The 20,440-nt window shown below is 43.5% G+C and overlaps 1 protein-coding gene and 1 pseudogene across 7 annotated transcripts in view; both read left to right on the top strand.

Annotated features, from left to right (window-relative positions):
• Positions 1–20,440, top strand: part of ITSN2 (intersectin 2) — a 168,944-nt gene that overhangs the window by 142,351 nt on the left and 6,153 nt on the right. For all 6 annotated transcript variants that reach the window (XM_082642216.1, XM_082642217.1, XM_082642215.1 and 3 more), the window contains 5 exons: positions 1,395–1,516; positions 4,444–4,550; positions 5,818–6,001; positions 18,422–18,520; positions 20,151–20,318. In XM_082642216.1, the coding sequence (XP_082498342.1) occupies positions 1,395–1,516; positions 4,444–4,550; positions 5,818–6,001; positions 18,422–18,520; positions 20,151–20,318 (680 nt within the window). The remainder of the gene's footprint in view (positions 1–1,394; positions 1,517–4,443; positions 4,551–5,817; positions 6,002–18,421; positions 18,521–20,150; positions 20,319–20,440) is intronic.
• On the top strand, positions 10,768–12,393 carry LOC309815711 (importin subunit alpha-1-like; annotated as a pseudogene). The gene has a single exon. The product of its transcript is annotated as an importin subunit alpha-1-like (transcript).

Below are 20,440 nucleotides of genomic sequence, written 5' to 3'. Positions count from 1 at the left end.
CATCTTGGTAGCACCAAACGTGGCTTTTGCCTTATTCAAGTTTTGTTTGACTGTGGGAGTAATTTTTTTTAAAGCTGTCGGCAGCATGTGCAGAAAATAGAACCGCTGTCTTCGTGAGGACTCTCTGAAAGTCCAAATCTATACAAAATACATAAAACATCAAAAACAGAAAGAGAACCCCCCCTTAAAAGGCCAGTCTGATCCTGGCGTTTTCCACCTCTGTGGCTCGGTGCCTTTGTCCCCGTGCAGGGCGTCTGCCTCGGTCCGAACACTGCGGGCTGCGGAGGTCCCGCAGGGCCGGCCCTGCTCCTGCGTCCTCCGCCCCCCAGACCTTCGTGTTGCCTCCCCGTCTCTCCCGCTTCGGACATGCACTGCTACCGCCTCATGTTGTCCCTTGCTGGGCACCTACCTGCTTTTTCTTTTTGCCTGAGGAAGGGCTTTCTGAGGTGTTTCCCCTCCCACTGGGCGTACGGCAGGCCCTCAGCTTCTTACTGAATGACTCTGGGTTAATGTCACTTCCCAGTGTGACAGTGAGCTCAGCTCCCATGTGCCTGTACATTGATCCGAAGTGACTATGGTACTTCTCACTCTGATGCCATGCAAGATGGCTGGGGACTGCCCTCAAAGCCCCCGTGGCTGCAGTGTACCCCAAACCACCAGTTCTTTGTTCCAGTGGGTTAAGACAGTGCTCTTGCTGGGAACTGCTGGGCCCTGGAGACTTCAGGTTTCCTAACTGAGCACTTAACTTTGAGAAATCTAGAGAAATGTTTCTCAAACATTTTCTTAAACAGTGGCTCACAGTAAGAAATACATTTTACATCCTCAAATACATACCTAACTAAAAATTTTCACAGTACAACACTGACAGATCCTGTGCACGTGGTAGTTTCTAGTTATTTATTTGGTTTTGTTTTTGTTTAAAAAAATCGATAGAATGGCCCACCAATAGCTCATGACCTGCAGTTTGGAAAACACTGGTCTCCAGCATGTGATTCACTTAATCATTACAGTGCTTTGAAAATGTCTCAAGATGGTGAGAATAGCATAGATTCTTCACAAGGCTCCACACCGTTCTGGTTTCTTTAAGGCCATTTCTGAAAATCCTTCATTCTGTCACTACTTATCTGGACAAGAAATTGGGACCACAACGAGCATTGCAGGTGTTGCAGCCAGTTACAGGCGTTGCTGATTTGCGGCTCTGGAGCTCTGGAGTGGCCGGTGGTTAATCCCGCTTCCGCAGGTGTGCGCTGTTCGCCCGAGTCCCAGGGCCCTTTGGCAGGTCATGTGGTTCTTTCCCGGCAACGTTTGCAAACCCTGTGTATCTGACGATTCATGTCTGTTTTCTCCGAAGAAGATAAAATAATATTTTGAAACTCTAGCCTGCTTTTCCACAGGGTGTGCAGATCTCCAAACCCTGGACACCATGCAGCCAGTGGAGAGGAAAAGGCAGGGCTACATCCATGAGCTGATGGAGACTGAGGAGCGGTACGTGGATGACCTTCAGCTCGTCGTGGAGGTGAGGGCGCCGTGGGCTGCTTAGGGGGTGGGGCCTCGTAGCAAGGTATCACCTTTGGCGAGTGAATTCTCAGGCAGTGACTGGAGCGCTCACACCCTCAGAATGCTTCCTCTGACCCTTGGAGAGGCCTTGAAGATCTCAAGTCTCCAGATTAGGTAATTCAGAGTGAAGAGAGAGAGAAAAGGCACTCAGTGCCTCAGTCGGATGTGGTAGAGGCCCCATCAGGAACGACCAGGGTACGGAGTAGGTGGGAAGGCTCTACAGCAAATGTATCTGCCTCAGACTTTTCTCTGACGATGTCTGCACTGCTCTTTTGGCACCTGACGCTTTCATAAAGTTTAGTTATTTCCAGAGGAATTGTGAGGCAGTGGGAGTGTTCACCTAACCTTTATATCAGTTTGGAAAACCAAACAGTGTTCTGTAAAATAGCTCCCAAATCTCATATATTTACTGTGTTTGTGACTATTAATGTTGCCAGTGACCCCTAAGCAGACAACGGCCGTTAGAGTGGCGCTTTTAAATGGTTTGCATTTGAGCAAAGTAAGATTTTATACTTTTTTTTTTACTTTTTTTTTTTTTTTTTTTTGTGGTACGCGGGCCTCTCACTGTTGTGGCCTCTCCCGTTGCGGCGCGCAGGCTCTGCGGCCATGGCTCACGGGCCCAGCCGCTCCGCGGCATGTGGGATCTTCCCAGACTGGGGCACGAACCCGTGTCCCCTGCATCGGCAGGTGGACTCTCAACCACTGCGCCACCAGGGAAGCCCCAAGATTTTATACTTTTATTATGCTTTTGTTTCCATGGCTTTCAGTTTCCACAAAATGTGTCAAGGCCCTCAGATGAGACCAGTTTAAAAAAAAAAAACTTAAAGAGAACAGGTGTCCCCACTCAGGCCCAATAGGTGCACTGTTTACATGGCCGTGACCTTGAGAACACACGGTGCAGAAGCTGAGTCCTGCATCTGCCCCAGCAAGGCCTGCGCCCGATTCATTCTCTCCCCTGAATTCGGGCTGGGATCTCAGACGTGGCCCACTTGCTCCTCTCAGACGTTCACTGTCCTGCACTTCTCGGTTGATAACGTCTGTCTTCCCCCAGGCTGTGAGCTCCTGAGGGCAGAGACTGTGTGTCCTTCACCCTACACCCCAAACGTAGCCTGGCCCTTGACAGGCCTTCCCAGCAGGACTGAATTTATGTGTGGCTAGGTGTGTTTATGTCTGCCTGCACTTCTCTCACCAGGATGGATGGCCTGGAAGAAAAGCCCATCTTTCTGATTAACCCCTACAAGTGTCAGGCCTGCTGCCGGTCAGGTTCCAGTCCTAAGGGGTTGTAAATGGGTGTGGAGAACCGCTCTGACTAGCACAGAAGGTGAACGGGGGCCAGGTGCTCTCCCCGTCTCAGGCCAGCCTCTTAACCACTTGGGCTGGGTTATTCTCACTCTGCGCACCTCACAAGACGCTCTGGGGGGTGAGGCATCATGTTGGGGTCGGGGGTTGGGGTAAAAAGCACTGCCCACAGGCAAGGGCTTCTCATTACCGTTCCCGTGGAGGGCCCTGGAGGACCCAGCCACCTCGTCCTCTGCTTACCTCACTGAGGCTGGCACAAAGCAGGCAGATAGAATGAATAAACAGTAACAAATTAATCATTAATCAGCGAATGAAAGAACAGACAATCAGATGCTTTCCCTGTCCTTCAGGAGCAACCTCAGAGCTGATGGACCTTGTTTCCAGGGCTCTCTCTCATAGGAGTGTCCAGACATCTTCAGTCTGATTCTGGAACCGTAGAGGTTTAGAGACATTAGTTCATAGCACTTTTATCTGAGTTCTTTGAATCCAGGTTCAACTCAATGCAGTAAACATTAATTTAGAACAGTTTCAATGGAGAGTAACGTCATGTGTATTTTGGAGAGATTTCACGTGAGGAGAGTTGTCTCAGATGACTTCACCATTTCCGTGAGGCTTTTAAAGTCATTCCCTAGTTGTTTAGTGGAAACTTGAACGTAGAATCAAAATGTTGTTTTAGTTCTGGCTCCTCCACATTCTAGCTTTGTGACCTTGAGCAAATTACTCTCTCAGCTTTTATTTCTTCATGGGTCAATTGGGAATAATAATACCTGACTCAGCATGACCTACATCATCTATGAAGTTAATTGAGAAACACACACACAGGTGTGCATGTACGCACACACAAGCATATGCATGTATGTGCATATCAGAACTTTGTGAAACTTTAAGTGCTATGGATTACCAAAGTGTTATCATTTTTTTTTTTTTTGCGGTCTGCGGGCCTCTCACTGTTGTGGCCTCTCCCGTTGTGGAGCACAGGCTCCGGACGCACAGGCCCAGCGGCCATGGCTCACGGGCCCAGCCGCTCCGCGGCATGTGGGATCCTCCCAGACCGGGGCACGAACCCGTTTCCCCTGCATCGGCAGGCGGACTCTCAACCACTGCGCCACCAGGGAAGCCCCAAAGTGTTATCATTTAACCCCTGAAATCCACATGTGCTTGGTGGCCAGTCTTGAGGATAGGATAAGGCATCACTCTTGTGGTGCACTTCTCACAAACTGCTTCCAGACCCCTGGGGTGCTCAGCCTGACAACGGCCGTGCTCCCTCAGTTCTGCAGGCTCTTCCAGTGTGTGGATGCTTTGTGCCCATGGTTTATTTAACCTGTATAACACCCTGAGGAGGTAGGTATGAGAATCTCCTCTTCTTGATGAGACTGCTGGATTCAGTCCTTAGAATCAGCCCTGATAGGAAACGAAATAGCAAAAAGTAGGGAAATTTTGCAATTTAAAATTTAACAGTCACAATATGTTTATTTAAAAGTGCCATGATCTTCCTAGTTTTAGTGTATGAAGATAATGTTTTATTTAGACCACACAGGCTGTGTACTGCACCTAAGCTGACTTCTTTCCCGTGTATTCTGAATTTAGGTTTTTCAGAAACGAATGGCAGAACCAGGTTTTCTCACTGAAGGAGAAACGGCCTTGATCTTTGTTAACTGGAAGGAGCTCATCATGTCGAACACGAAGCTGCTGAAGTAAGTCGTGAGCGTCACCTGTCGTTGCCGCGGACGCCCCCAGCCCCAGGGCTGAGACTCGCATCTAACTCTCTGCAGCCAGGGCTGCTTAGCAAAGAACTTTCACTGTTTTCTGTTCCCTCGGGCTTTTTTTAAAATATAAATTTATTTATTTTATTTTTGGCTGCTTTGGGTCTTCGTTGCTGCACGCGGGCTTTTCTCTAGTTGTAAGCGGGGGCTGCTCTTCATTGCGGTGCGCGGGCTTCTCATTGTGGTGGCTTCTCCTGCTGCAGAGCCTGGGCTCTAGGCACACGGGCTTCAGTAGGTGCGGTGCACGGGCTTAATAGTTGTGGCTCGCGGGCTCTAGAGCACAGGCTCAGTAGTTGTGGTGCATGGGCTTAGTTGCTCCATGGCATGTGGGATCCTCCTGGACCAGGGTTCGAACCCATGTCCCTTGCATTGGCAGGTGGATTCTTAACCACTGCGCCACCAGGGAAGTCCCTCCCTCAGGCTTTTAATTTTATCATCATTTTATGAAATGCTCTCTAACTCTGAAATGCATAATTATTGAAGTAAAGAAATATAACAAAGAAAATATTTGATTAAGCAAAGGAAAAATTAAATCATTAAACAATATATCAACATATGGTTCCAAAATATACTTGACTCTGCATCAGATAGAGTCAGGAGAGAAGCTGCAGCTCATGGCCTAGACATAACTGGCTGGTCTGGCACTCTCCTAAGTCCAGTGTGAAATTCCGTTGCCTGTGGTGATTTTCTGTCCCTTACGCCCGTGAGGACAGTCTCCTGTGGGGAGGCATGAGCAGTCCCAGCGCTTGCTGCCTCTCCGCCCTCCTTGGGGCTCAGCAGCTCTCTGGGAACGATGCCGCCTCCACACATGGCCTCTGTGGGCTCCTGCTCCCTTTTTTCCCTTACAGAGGGTGGACATTTTTTTCTTCTTGGTTCAGCTGAAAACAAGTTAGAAAATTTTCAAAAGAAACTTTGCTAAGATACTAAGCTGAATCCAAAACAATTCCAAAGACCTAGGAACACCCAAGTGCACAAACTTCATTTTCTTCTTCTTCTTTCTAGCAGCTCACCCAGGTTGGCTGGGCAGGCAGGGCTTTAGGCCCTCGCTGCCTCCTCCTCCTGACTTTTCCCTCACGGTGCCAGAGGTTTTTAGGTAACTCGCTGGTTGTCATTACCATTAGTCTCGCAAAGTATTCATCCTTCATTTGCAAAGCACATTCAGTTAGAAACGGGAAGTGAGAGTGTGTGTTGGTTGCAGGGCCTTGCGAGTACGGAAGAAGACCGGGGGTGAGAAGATGCCCGTGCAGATGATTGGGGACATCCTGGCAGCTGAGCTGTCCCACATGCAGGCTTACATCCGGTTCTGCAGCTGTCAGCTGAATGGAGCAGCTCTTTTACAGCAGAAGACAGATGAACACGCAGACTTCAAAGAATTTTTAAAGGTAACTCCATTCTGGGAATGTAAGTAGGTCAGTCTTGTTCTGAGCCAGGAGGCAGGGGTGTATGGCGGCATGGTGGGGAATCTCAGCAGTGGAGAAGGCCATCTCCATCACCTTCCAAAGGAAACAGATACGGCAAAGAATTTTCTGATTGCTTTGAGTTGCCTTTCATGTTGAATTGATTTTTCTTGGCACTGGGACCATGATTTTGCCCATCTTAAATAGCAGAGTGTTTTTTTTAAGCCTACTTACATACATCAGCTACTTCATACTCCAAAGAAGTCCAGAATGTCACTTTCTTAATTTTGTAAATTGTATTTATTTTATACCCATCTTATTCCAGAAGGAATATAAAATAGCTCACTTAAACATATAAAATTCAACAAGATAAAAAAAATTTTTAAATAAGTGGATGGGGAATTCCCTGGTGGTCCAGTGGTTAGGATTTGGTGCTTTCACTGCCGTGGCCCGGGTTCAATTCCTGATCGGGAAACAGAGATCCCACAAGCTGCATGGTGTGGCCAAAAAAAAAAGTGTATGAATAAAATGAGACAAAAGGAAATGAGAGTAGGAAAAAAAATGGTGACACTAGGAATTAGGATAATAAATAAAAAGCGCATCTGTGATCCTATACATATACAAGAAGTGTACGCAGCTGTCATAAAACCTTCCAGAAACCAATGAGAAGACAGAAAACATTTGGTTCCATGATGCCATGGTCATAAATTAAAAACAAGCAGCTGGGGCCTCCCTGGTGGCGCAGTGGTTGAGAGTCCGCCTGCCGATGCAGGGGATACGGGTTCGTGCCCCGGTCTGGGAGGATCCCATATGCCGCGGAGCGGCTGGGCCCGTGAGCCATGGCCGCTGAGCCTGCGCATCCGGAGCCTGTGCTCCGCAACGGGAGAGGCCACAACAGTGAGAGGCCCGCGTACCGCAAAAAAAAAAAAAAAAACAAGCAGCTGGTAAGGAGAAATAATGCTAGAACTGTACTCAGAAAGTACACTATTTGTATATTCACTGTATATAATATAATGAGGGCTTCCCTGGTGGCGCAGTGGTTGAGAGTCTGCCTGCCGATGCAGGAGACATGGGTTCGTGCCCCCGTCTGGGAAGATCCCACATGCCGCAGAGCGACTAGGCCCGTGAGCCATGGCCACTGAGCCTGCGCGTCCTGAGCCTGTGCTCCGCAACGGGAGAGGCCACAGCAGTGAGAGGCCCGCGTACCGCAAAAAATAAATAAATAAATTTAAAATATATATATATATATATATATAATATAATGAGTCAGCAACAACCTTACAGTGATACAGCAATGAGCTTCATATGTCTGGTTATATCACTATAGAAAATCACATTTTGATAAGTCATTTTTATTGATGTTGTTCAGTAATAGAAATATTACTAAACATGTTAAAATGATGAGGGAAATGAAAGAAAAATCTGTTTTCTTTTTTTTGCATCTTTGTTGTTGTTGTGAAGTACTTTATATTGGGATATATTATACAGCCACAGTAGTACTTTATGGGAAAGTGCATAATTTAGTATTTTTATTATCAGAAAAGAATGGAAAAATAAGCATAAAATATAAGATATATAGGCAGAGGATAAAATTCTAAGAGGAAAATAGAGGAAGTAATAAAGATAAAAGCACAAATGATATCAATATGTTTGCAAACAGGTACAGCGAAAAGAACTGATAAAATATAACTCCGCTAAATCTAATAGAAAAAGAGAAAAAAAACCACAAGTAAAAACAAGAATAGATACAAAGTTATTTCTTAAAAGTGTATATATTTCAAAATATATGCTAATAAATATGAAAACATTAACAAAACTTGTAGTTTTCTATTAAAGTTTGAAAACTGATTCAGTAAGAGTAGAACATCTAGAGAGAGTCAGGCTCGTGCCATCTTGCCCCCACCGTCCGCGCCCAGCCACCCTTTCCCTTTAGACACTCTCAGCCCCCCACCCGCCCCTTTCCAAGCATGTCCCGGGCCACCGCCGCAGAAACTGCACCATCTCTACCCGCACATTCTCCGTGTGGGACGTGCAGCCAGGTCTACAAATATTCTTAGAGCAGAGATGAGCTATCTGGAATAAAGCCAGCAAGTGACCTGTCCATTTAAGCCACAAATGAATAATACTGCAGCCAGCCCAATGTCTACTGCCACTTCAAGTAGTGGAAGAAGTACAGGAAAGTCTATAAGCTTTGCAGCAGAATTGCACAGTATGCTGTTTTTGCTTACAGATTAAAGACTTGAACATAGACCTGAAATCATAAAACTCCTTTAAGAAAACATAGGTGGTTTTCTCTAGGTGATTCTAGGAGGCCTCTTCATGAAACAGCAGTTTGGGTAGAAGATGTAGTACACACTCAGTTAATTAACCTCCTGTGTGGCTGACAGGGTCTTGGTGCTCTGGCCTGGTGTCAGGCCTGAGCCTCCAAGGTTGGAGAGCTGAGTTCAGGACATTGTACCACCAAAGACCTCCCAGCCCCATGTAATATCAATTGGTGAGAGCTCTCCCAGAGATCTTCGTCTCAATGCTAAGACCCAGCTCCACTTAACAGCAAGCAAGCTCCAGTGCTGGATGCTCCATGCCAAACAACTAGCAAGACAGGAACACAGCCCCACCCATTAGCAGAGAGGCTGCCTAAAATCATTCTAAGTTCATAGACACCGCGAAACACACTGCTACATGCAGCCCCATCTACCAGAAAGACAAGATTCGGCCCCACCCACCAGAACACAGGCACCAGTCCCCTCCATCAGGAAGCCTACATAAGCCACTGACCCAACCTTACCCACTGGGGGCAGACACCAAAAACAACAGGAACAATGAACCTGCAGCCTGTGAAAAGGAGACCCCAAAGGGGTCATAAGTTACACAAAATGAGAAGCCAGAGTAATATGCAGCAGATGAGGGAGCAAAGTAAAAACCCACCAGACCAAACAAATGAAGAGGAAATAGGCAGTCTACCTGAAAAAGAATTTAGAGTAATGATAGTAAAGATGATCCAAAATCTTGGAAATAGAATGGAGAAAATACAAGAAACGTTTAACAAGGACCTAGGAGAACTAAAGAGCAAACAAACAATGATGAACAACACAATAAGTGAAATTAAAAATTCTCTAGAAGGAATCAGTAGCTGAATAACTGAGGCGGAAGAACGGATAAGTGACGTGGGAGATAAAATAGTGGAAATAACTACCACAGAGCAGAATAAAAAAAAAGAATGAAAAGAATTGAGGACAGTCTCAGAGACCTCTGGGACGACATTAAACGCACCAACATTCAAATTATAGGGATCCCAGAAGAAGAAGAGAAAAAGAAAGGGTCTGAGAAAATATTTGAAGAGATTATAGTTGAAAACTTCCCTAACATGGGAAAGGAAATAGTCAAGTCCAGGAAGTGCAGAGAGTCCTATACAGGATAAATCTAAGGAGAAACATGCCAAGACACATATTAATCAAACTATCAAAACTTAAATACAAAGAAAAAATATTAAAAGCAGCAAGGGAAAAGCAACAAATAACATACAAGGGAATCCCCATAAGGTTAACAGCTGGTCTTTCAGCAGAAACTCTGCAAGCCAGAAGGGAGCGGCAGGACATATTTAAAGTGATGAAAGAAAAACCTACAACCAAGATTACTCTATCCAGTAAGGATCTCATTCAGATTTGACGGAGAAATTAAAACCTTTACAGACAAGCAAAAGTTAAGAGAATTCAGCACCACCAAACCAGATTTACAACAAATTTTAAAGGAACTTCTCTAGAGAGGAAACACAAGAGAAGGAAAAGACCTACAAAAACAAACCCAAAACAATTAAGAAAATGGTAATAGGAGCATACATATCGATAATGACGTTAAATGTAAATGGATTAAATGCTCCAACCAAAAGATGTAGACTGGCTGAATGGATACAAAAACAAGACCCATATATATGCTGTCTACAAGAGACCCACTTCAGACCTAGGGACGCATACAGACTGAAAGTGATGAGATGGAAAAAGATATTCCATGCAAATGGAAATCAAAAGAAAGCTGGAGTAGCAGTTCTCAATCATATCAGATAAAATAGACTTTAAAATAAAAACTATTACAAGAGACAAAGAAGGACACTACATAATGATCAAGGAAGGGATCAATCCAAGAAGAAGATATAACAATTGTACATATTTATGCACCCAACATAGGAGCACCTCAATACATAAGGCAAATGCTAACAGCCATAAAAGGGGAAATCGATAGTAACACAATAATAGTAGGGGACTTTAACACCCCACTTTCACCAATGGACAGATCATCCAAAATGAAAATAAATAAGGAAACACAAACTTTAAATGACACATTAGACAAGATGGACTCAATTGATATTTATAGGACATTCCATCCAAAAACAACAGAATACACTTTCTTCTCAAGTGCTCATGGAACATTCTCTAGGATAGATCATATCTTGGGTCACAAATCAAGCCTTGGTAAATTTAAGAAAATTGAAATCATATCAAGTATCTTTTCCAACCATAACGCTATGAGGCTAGATATCAATTACAGGAAAAAAAACTGTAAAAAATACAAATACGTGGAGGCTAAACAATACGCTACTAAATAACCAAGAGATCACTGAAGAAATCAAAGAAGAAATCAAAAGCTACCTAGAAACACCATCCTCAGGCTGAAACACCATCCTCAGGCTGACCATGGTGGACGTTTTGAGGGCAGCTGATCCGCAGCCTGTGTGCCCCGCACCACTTCCTGTGGAAGCTTGAGCCAGCTGTGTAGCTTTCTCCCTTGGTCTCATAACCATGTCCACCAATGAGAATTCTAATTCACCAGCTGCCTGCCTTAACAGATTCAAGAACAAGGGGAAAGAAAGTACAGAAATGAGGCAGCACTGAATAGAGGTTAATGTGGAGTTCTGGAAAGCTAAGAAGTATGACCAGATGCTGAAAAGGATGTCAGCTCTTTTCCAGATGCTGCTGCTTCTCCACTGCAGGAAAACCACAACAACCAGGGCATTGTAAATAGGTCTGTTGATGACATTGTCAAAGGCATAAATAGCAACAATTTGGAAAGCCAGCTCCAAGCTACTCAAGCTGCTAGGAAACTGCTTTCTAGGGAAAAACAGCCCCCCATAGACAGCATAATCTGGGCTGGTTTGATTCCAAAATTGTGTCCTTCTTGGGCAGAACTGATTGTAGTCCCATTCAGTTTGAATCTGCTTGGGCCCTCACTAACATTGCTTCCGGGACATCAGAACAGACCAAGGCTGTGGTAGATGGAGGTGCTATCCCAGCATCCATTTCTCTGTTGGCATTTTCCCATGCTCACATCAGTGAACAAGCTGTATGGGCTCTAGGAAACATGGCAGGTGATGGCTCAGTTTTCCAAGACTTGGTTATGAAGTATGGTGCAGTTGACCCGCTGTTGGCACTTTTGGTGGTTCCTGATACGTCATCTTTAGCATGTGGTTACTTACATAATCTTACCTGGACCCTTTCAAATCTTTGTCACAACAAGAATCCTGCACACCCCCTTAGATGCTGTTGAGCAAATTCTTCCTACTTTAGTTCATCTCCTGCATCACGATGATCCAGAAGTTTTAGCTGATACCTGCTGGGCTATTTCCTACCTTACCAATGGTCCAAATGAATGGATTGAAATGGTTGTGAAAACTGGGGTTGTACCCCAACTTGTGAAGCTTTTAGGAGCTACTGAATTGCCCATTGTGATTCCCACGCTAAGAGCCATAGGGAATATTGTCACTGGGACAGATGAAGACTCAGGTTGTAATGGATGCAGGAGCACTTGCCATCTTTCCCAGCCTGCTAACGAACTCCAAAACTAATATTCAGAAGGAAGCTATGTGGACAATGTCAAACATTACGGCTGGCCACCAGGACAAGATATAGCAAGTCATAAATCATGGATTAGTCCCATTCCTTGTTGGCATTCTCTCTAAGGCAGACTTTAAGACACAAAAGGAAGCTGGATGGGCTGTGACCAACTATACAAGTGGCAGAACAGTTGAGCAGATCGTATACCTTGTTCATTGTGGCATAAGAGAACCATTGATGAACCTCCTAACTGCAAAAGGCACCAAAATTATTCTGGTTATCCTGGATGCCATTTCAAATATCTTTCAGGCTGCTGAGAAACTAGGTGAAACTGAGAAACTTAGTATAATGATTGAAGAATGTGGAAGTTTGGACGAAATTGAAGCTCTACAAAACCATGAAAATGAGTCTGTGTACAAAGCTTCATTAAACTTGATTGAGAAGTATTTCTCTGTGGAAGAAGAGGAAGATCAAAATGTTGTGCCGGAAACTACCTCTGAAGGGTATACATTCTAAGTTCAGGATGGTGCTGCTGGGACCTACAGCTTTTAGATTGTACCTCTGAGGCATAAAATTGTTTGTTGTGTACTATGTTTGGTAGAAGTTTGTCTTACTGTTTCTCTACTAAGAACTCTTTTTACATGTGGTTTGTTATTGTAGCACTTTTTACAAAGAAACTATGCTTGAACATTTCCAAACTGTACATACTGTATGAAGCTTCTCCTCTCAATGGGTTTCTATTTCTGTGTGGGATTTCATATCTTGCAGTGTCCTGTAAATAAAGATTACATTCCACCCTTTTCTTTACTTCAAAAAAAAATTACCTAGAAACAAATGACAGTGAAAACTCGATGACCCAAAACCTATGGGATGCAGCAAAAGCAGTTCTAAGAGGGAAGTTTATAGCAATACAGTCCTACCTCAAGAAAAAAGAAAAATCTCAAATAAACAACCTAACCTTACACCTAAAGCAATTAGAGAAAGAAGAACAACAACAACAAATAACCCCAAAGTTAGCAGAAGGAAAGAAATCATAAAGCTCAGATCAGAAATCAATGAAAAAGAAATGAAGGAAACAGTAGCAAAGATCAATAAAACTAAAAGCTGGTTCTTTGGGAAGATAAACAAAATTGATAAACCATTAGCCAGACTCATCAAGAAAAAAAGGGAGAAGACTCAAATCAACAGAATTAGAAATGAAAAGAAGTAACAACTGACACTGCAGAAATACAAAGGATCATGAGAGATTACTACAACTATATGCCAATAAAATGGAAAACCTGGAAGAAATGGACAAATTCTTAGAAAAGCACAACCTTCCGAGACTGAACCAGCAAGAAACAGAAACTATAAACAGACCAATCACAAGTACTGAAATTGACATTGTGATTAAAAATCTTCCAACAGGACTTCCCTGGTGGCGCAGTGGTCAAGAGTCCGCCTGCCGATGCAGGGGACACGGGTTCGTGCCCCGGTCCGGGAAGATCCCACATGCCGTGGAGAGGCTGCCCCCGTGAGCCATGGCCGCTGAGCCTGTGCGTCCGGAGCCTGTGCTCCGCAACGGGAGAGGCCACGACAGTGAGAGGCCCACATACCACAAAAAAAAAAAAAAAAAAAAAAATCTTCCAACAAACAAAAGCCCAGGACCAGATGGCTTCACTGGTGAATTCTATCAGACATTTAGAGAAGAGTTAACACATATCCTTCTTAAACTCTTCCAAAATATAGTAGAGGGAGGAACACTCCCAATCTCATTCTATGAGGCCACCATCACCCTGATATGAAAACCAGACAAAGATGTCACACACACACACACAAAAACTACAGGCCAATATCACTGATGAACACAGATGCAAAAATCCTCAACAAAATACTAGCAGACAGACTCCAACAGCACATTAAAAGGATCATACACCATGATCAAGTGGGGTTTATCCCAGGAATGCAAGGATTCTTCAATATATGCAAATCAGTCATTGTGATACATCGAATTCACAAATTGAAGGATAAACACCATATGGTAATCTCAATAGATGCAGAAATGCTTTCAACAAAATTCAACACCAGTTTATGATAAAAATTCTCCAGAAAGTAGGCATAGAGGGAACCTACCTCCGCATAATAAAAGCCATATATGACAAACCCACAGCCAACATTGTTCTCAATGATGAAAAACGGAAACCATTTCCTCTAAGATCAGGAACAAGACAAGGTTGCCCACTCTTACCACTGTCATTCAACATAGTTTTGGGAGTTTTAGCCATGGCAATCAGAGAAGAAAAAGAAATAAAAGGAATCCAAATTGGAGAAGAAGAAGTAAAACTGTCACTGTTTGCAGATGACATGATACTATACATAGAGAATCCTAAAGATGCTACCAGAAAACTACTAGAGCTAATCAATGAATTTGTTAAAGTAGCAGGATACAAAATTAATGCACAGAAATCTCTTGCATTCCTACACACTAATGATGAAAAATCTGAAAGAGAAATTAAGGAAACACTCCCATTTACCATTGCAATAAAAAGAATAAAATACCTAGGAATAAACCTACCTAAGGAGACAAAGACCAGTATGCAGAAAACTATAAGACACTGATGAAAGAAATTAAAGACGATACACACAGTTGAAGAGATATACCATGTTCTTGGATTGGAAGAATCAACATTGTGAAAATAACTACTGCCCAAAGCAATCTACAGATTCAATGCACTCCCTATCAAACTACCAATGGCATTTTTCACAGAACTAGAACAAAAAATTTCACAATTTGTATGGAAACACAAAAGACCCCGAATAGCCAAAGCAATCTTGAGAAAGAAAAACGGAGCTGGAGGAATCAGGCTCTCTGACTTCAGACTATACTACAAGGCTACAGTAATCAAGACAGTATGGTACTGACACAAAAACAGAAATATAGATCAATGGAACAGGATAGAAAGCCCAGAGATAAACCCACACACATATGGTCACCTTATCTTTGATAAAGGAGGCAAGAATATACAATGGAGAAAAGACAGCCTCTTCAATAAGTGGTGCTGGGAAAACTGGACAGGGACATGTAAAAGAATGAAATTAGAACACTTCCTAACACCAAACACAACAATAAACTCAAAATGGATTAAAGACCTAAATGTAAGGCCAGACACTATAAAACTCTTAGAGGAAAACATAGGCAGAACACTCTATGACATAAATCACAGCAAGATCCTTTTTGACCCACCTTCTAGAGAAATGGAAATAAAAACAAAAATAAACAAATGGGACCTAATGTAATTTAAAAGCTTTTGCACAGCAAAGGAAACCATAAACAAGATGAAAAGACAACCCTCAGAATGGGAGAAAATATTTGCAACCGAAGCAACTGACAAAGGATTAATCTCCAAAATATACAAGCAGCTCATGCAGCTCAATATCAAAAAAACAAACAACCCAATCCAAAAACAGGCAGAAGACCTAAATAGACATTTCTCCAAAGAAGATATACAGATTGCCAACAAACACATGAAAGAATGCTCAACCTCACTAATCATTAGAGAAATGCAAATCAAAACTACAATGAGATACCACCTCATACCGGTCAGAATGGCCATCATCAAAAAATCTACAAACAGTAAATGCTGGAGAGGGTGTGGAGAAAAGGGAACCCTCCTGCACTGTTGGTGGGAATGTAAATTGATACAGCCACTGTGGCAAACAGTATGGAGGTTCCTTAAAAAACTACAAATAGAATTACCGTTTGACCCAGCAATCCCACTACTGGGCATATACCATGAGAAAACCATAATTCAGAAAGAGACCAGTGTCTGTTGTGCAGCACTACTTAAAATAGCCAGGACATCGAAGCAACCTAAGTGTCCATCAGCAGATGACTGGATAAAGATGTGGTACATATATACAATGGAATATTACTCAGCCATAAAAAATGAAATTGAGCTATTTGTGGTGAGATGGATGGACCTAGAGCCTGTCATACAGAGTGAAGTAAGTCAGAAAAACAAATACCGTATGCTAACACATAATATGGAATCTAAAAAAACAGAAATGTTTCTGATGAACCCAGGGCAGGACAGAAATAAAGACACAGACGTAGAGAATGGACTTGAGGATGTGGGAAGGGGAAGCTGGGACAAAGTGAGAGAGTGGCATGGACATACGTACACTACCAGCTGTAAAATAGATAGCTAGTGGGAAGCAGCCGCATAGCAGAGGGAGATCAGCTCGGTGCTTTGTGACCACCTAGAGGGGTGGGATAGGGAGGGTGGGAGGGAGGGAGATGCAAGAGGGAGGAGATATGGGGATATATGTACATGTATAGCTGATTCACTTTGTTATACAGCAGAAACTAACACAACATTGTAAAGTTAACTATAGTCCAATAAAGCTGTTAAAAAAAAAGAATAGAAAATCTGAAGATAATATTAAACAAGGGAAAAAACTGAGTAACCTACCCTAAAAGAGGAGCTAGTTTTACTTGATGGATTTAATGGTGAATTATTTACAACAGTAAAGGAATAGATTGTTCCATTTTATATAAACTGTTACAGATCCCAGAAAAAAATAGAAAGCCTACCTAATTCATTATATAAGACAAAAGTGACTCTAACGCCAAGGCCCATTTTTGTATTTGTGTTTAATTACAAAAATGAAAAAAAAAGTTATAACCCAATATCTTTTATAAATATAGTTGTTAAAATCTTAATTAAAATAACAGTGAATAAAATTAAGCATTACATGAAAAGAAGAGTCTGTCATAACCAAATAGGATCAATGCCAAGAGGCAACACAGTTTCATGCTCAGAACAAGACAGCCTTCAGAATTGGACTGCTCGGGCTGAAATTCCAGCCCCATCATGGTCCACTTTGTGACCAGGGCAAGTTTCTTAACATTTGGTGCCTTAAGTCCCCTCATCTCTCACCTGGAGATAATCAGATACTACTTTTAAAGTACTTTAGCACAGAGACCAGCACATAGTAAGCATTCAATAAATGCTAATTTTATTTATTTATCTTATGATGATCTCAGGGATGTAAAAATGGTTCAGTATAAGGCACTGAGGGCAGAACCCTTCAGTTGGTGGGAGGCAAGGTGTTGCCTAGAAAGGAACTAGAAGAAACATGGAAAGAAACCAAGATCACAGAAACAAACGTTAATCAGAATAATTACATAAATGTGGAATTATGAGTATATGTGAACATTTTAAAATAATAAGAATTAAATATAGGACGTTTACCTTCTAAAGCATAGTAAAAGGTTTAAAATTTTTTCAAATAGTGATAAAAATAGGAATTAAAACAATAGGATGTAAATAGGACGTCAGTGTCACAATTGTAATAGCAAAAATAAATAAAAAGTGTTTAGTCTCATAATGAAAGGCGTGGTGTTGATTACATTAAAAAGCAGATCTAACAAGCTGTGTTCTAAAATGTTACTTTTTAAAAAGACTCAGAAAATATAGAAATAAATACCATGAAGATGCTTGTCTTAGAAACATATATATATATCCAAAAACAAAAGGAGGGGGGTAATTTTAATATCCCATAGTGGGAAATGATTAGGTAAATTATAGTAAATGTATTATTTTTCAGTCATTAAAATGATCATACTAGAGTACTAGCTACTCTGTTAGGTACTGTACTAGTCCTAGGAGTAGAAGCAAATAAATGTGGTCCTTGGCATCCTGGAGTTAACGGTCTGGGTGGGAGTTATAGAGACACCTCATATGTGATGCCTCTACCTGTGTTACCCAGTCCAGATGTGGCACGATGATAAAGGAAGCCTTGGGGGCTTGAGAAGGATCACTGAAAAGGAGGGGAGGCGTGAAGAAGGGGAGAGCCTGCACTGGAGGAGGCTAATCTGAGTCTTCAGAGATGAATATGAATTAGCCAAGTGAAGGAAGAGCAGAAGGGACATTGTGAGCCCGGCTCATAGCAGGTGCTCAGTAAATGTATTGTTATGAATGAAGCAGGGTGATGAGCAGGCAGAGATGGGGGAGATCAAGAGCTACTTAGAAGACAGACTGGCATCAGTGGTAACTCCTAGGTATGTGCGGGGGAAGGTGAGTGGGTGAAGAATGGTGCTACCAACTCTGATAGGAATGGGGTGGAAGAGGATGCTTTTATGAGGGAAGATGAGGACTCCACTTGGGGCTATGCTGAGGTATTGAGGTGCCTTTGGGACATCCAGGTGAGACCGAGAGTAATTTGGCAAGTGTAGAGCTCCACAGCTGGTCAGGTCCCACTGTGGGGCTCAGTCGTGTGGGATCTTGGGCAGAGGAGAGGAAAGGAGTGAGGAAGACTGAGAGGGTCAGTGGGCTGGGAAGACAGTCTGGTTCTGGAAGCACTGGGAGGGAGGGATCGCACAGGCTGCCAAACGCACGTAAGAAAGAACTGAAAGCATCCGCTGGCTTTGGCACATGAGGTGGGATATTCCTGCTGTTAACCTGATACGTATCATTTTGGATCCTGAGTTTTTAAAAGAAGTTAGAAATCTAAAAGGTGGTCAAAGTCAGGAGAATAGCCAATGTTTCCTTGTTCTCCTTGGGCTATGATTTCCTCACAAGCCTCAATTATTTTGCAGAAGCTGGCATCTGACCCTCGATGTAAAGGAATGCCCCTTTCCAGCTTCCTGCTGAAGCCCATGCAGAGGATCACCCGCTACCCCCTCCTCATCAGAAGTGTGAGTGCCCGGCTGGGAGAAGCAGGACCCTTTGAGGTTCACAGAGGCTGATAGGGAGCCTCCAAATACAGCAGCCACTCACCCACCACATGGTCCGACTCCACTGTCTGCTGGACCAGGCACCGTGTGTGTGCGCGCGCACGCGCCCATGGATACACATGCAGTCTGAAGGGATAAATCCTTGAAGTGGGCAAATAAAAGAGGTATCCATGGTCATTTGGGTTACCTGTCCTCCCCCTTCCCAGGAAGCTCCCTGGTCTCTCGGGGTCATGAGTGTATGTTGTCTAGGCAGGGCAACGCCCTCTAGGTCTCCAGCTGTGGAAAGAGTCCACAGTTAGTATGACCTTGGAGTCCAGTCTTCCTGCTGAGACCTGAATTCATCTACCAACTGAATATGTAACCTAGACGTCCCAGCAGTCTCCAAGTCAGTGTCCTAGATAGCTCATCATCATCCCCTGGCTGTATCCTACCTCAGCTGGCTGACTACACAGTCCCTCTAAAATTCCATTCATCTTTTTGACACAAACAATGTTGGCCTCTCAAGCTGATATGCCTTCTAGGGAGAAGGCAGACTTTCAAAGGATTATTCCACAGGTAATCACTGAGGTAATTTTAATCATCTGACAAAGAAAAACAGTAGAAATAATATAAGACTGTTGCTTTTATTGATTATGCCTTAATCTCTGGCCTGTAAGCCATGTTAACTCAATATAGACCTTATGTTACAGAGCTAATGTCACAGTTCTGATACCAAATGGACCCATTAATATACATTAATCCACAGTCCCTTACCTGAAATATTTGGGGCCAGATGTGTTTCAGAATTCAGCATGTAATTCAAATGCTGTATATTACATGACACCCCAACAAAGCCTGGGCAGCACTAATAAGCAACACATTAACAGCCCTCCAGAGAAATTCATGAATAATCATGATAAGTAGACTTAAAAAGTTCATCTCTTCAGGTTAGGTCAAGTTTTGCCACTAAATGAGTAATGAAAAAAGCTTTAGGCTTTCAGAGCTTTTTCACATTTTGGAACTGTAAATGAAGCACAGGAGTCATCTACTGATGGGCCCGCTCATTTCCAGAGGTACCACACAAATTTGCATGCTCTATCCCTTTACCTTTGGAACATTAGTGTGAAGTCACTTCCCAGTGAAATGAATGCATTTTCCTACATGCTGACAACATGGTTTTATTGTGTTTTTTCCGTGGCAGGGGATTCATTGCTTTCAGCAGATTTCTCAGAAGGATCAATGACCCCCAAAATATAATGAAATGTTGCTATTCAGCAAGTTAACATACTTATCAAAGGTGCAGCCAGTTTATACTGGGGGGTTCACCCTAAAGGCACATGGCTTAAGTTACTGGGGGAAGTAGGGAGGCACCCTTACACATACAGCCTACCCCCAGAGCCACCAGAGACCCACAGGGCACTTGGTCCATGTAGCACTTGGCCCACCCTCTTGTCACTGAGTCACCTGTCTCCCCGAGAACTTGGGGGCCCTGAGCCTCTCAAGGGTAAACGACTGTCTCGCCCACTATTGTATTTCCAGCGCCCAGCATCCGGCTGGCAGGGCAGGTGGAAGACATACGACATCCCACATGACGCAGCCCCCTCTCTTCCAGATTCTGGAGAACACCCCAGAAAATCACGTAGACCACTCCTCTCTGAAGCTGGCCCTCGAGCGGGCAGAGGAGCTCTGCTCGCAAGTTAATGAAGGAGTTCGGGAGAAGGAAAATTCAGACCGACTGGAGTGGATCCAGACTCACGTGCAGTGTGAAGGTCTCGCGGAGGTGAGGCCTGTGGGGCTGAGCTGGGTGCCGCCAGGCAGGCTGTGGGTGGGGAACCAGGTTCGTGCCTTCCCCTAGTGTAGACAGTCTGTGCCTCAGCTCAGCCCATGCAGACTCACCATCCT

This window comes from Mesoplodon mirus, assembly GCF_964341445.2.
Source record: "Mesoplodon mirus genome assembly, chromosome: 14".
In the NCBI taxonomy this organism is placed as follows: domain Eukaryota; kingdom Metazoa; phylum Chordata; class Mammalia; order Artiodactyla; family Ziphiidae; genus Mesoplodon; species Mesoplodon mirus.
The sequence above is the reverse complement of the archived record's forward strand: the minus strand, read 5'-3'. Positions and strand labels throughout refer to the sequence as shown.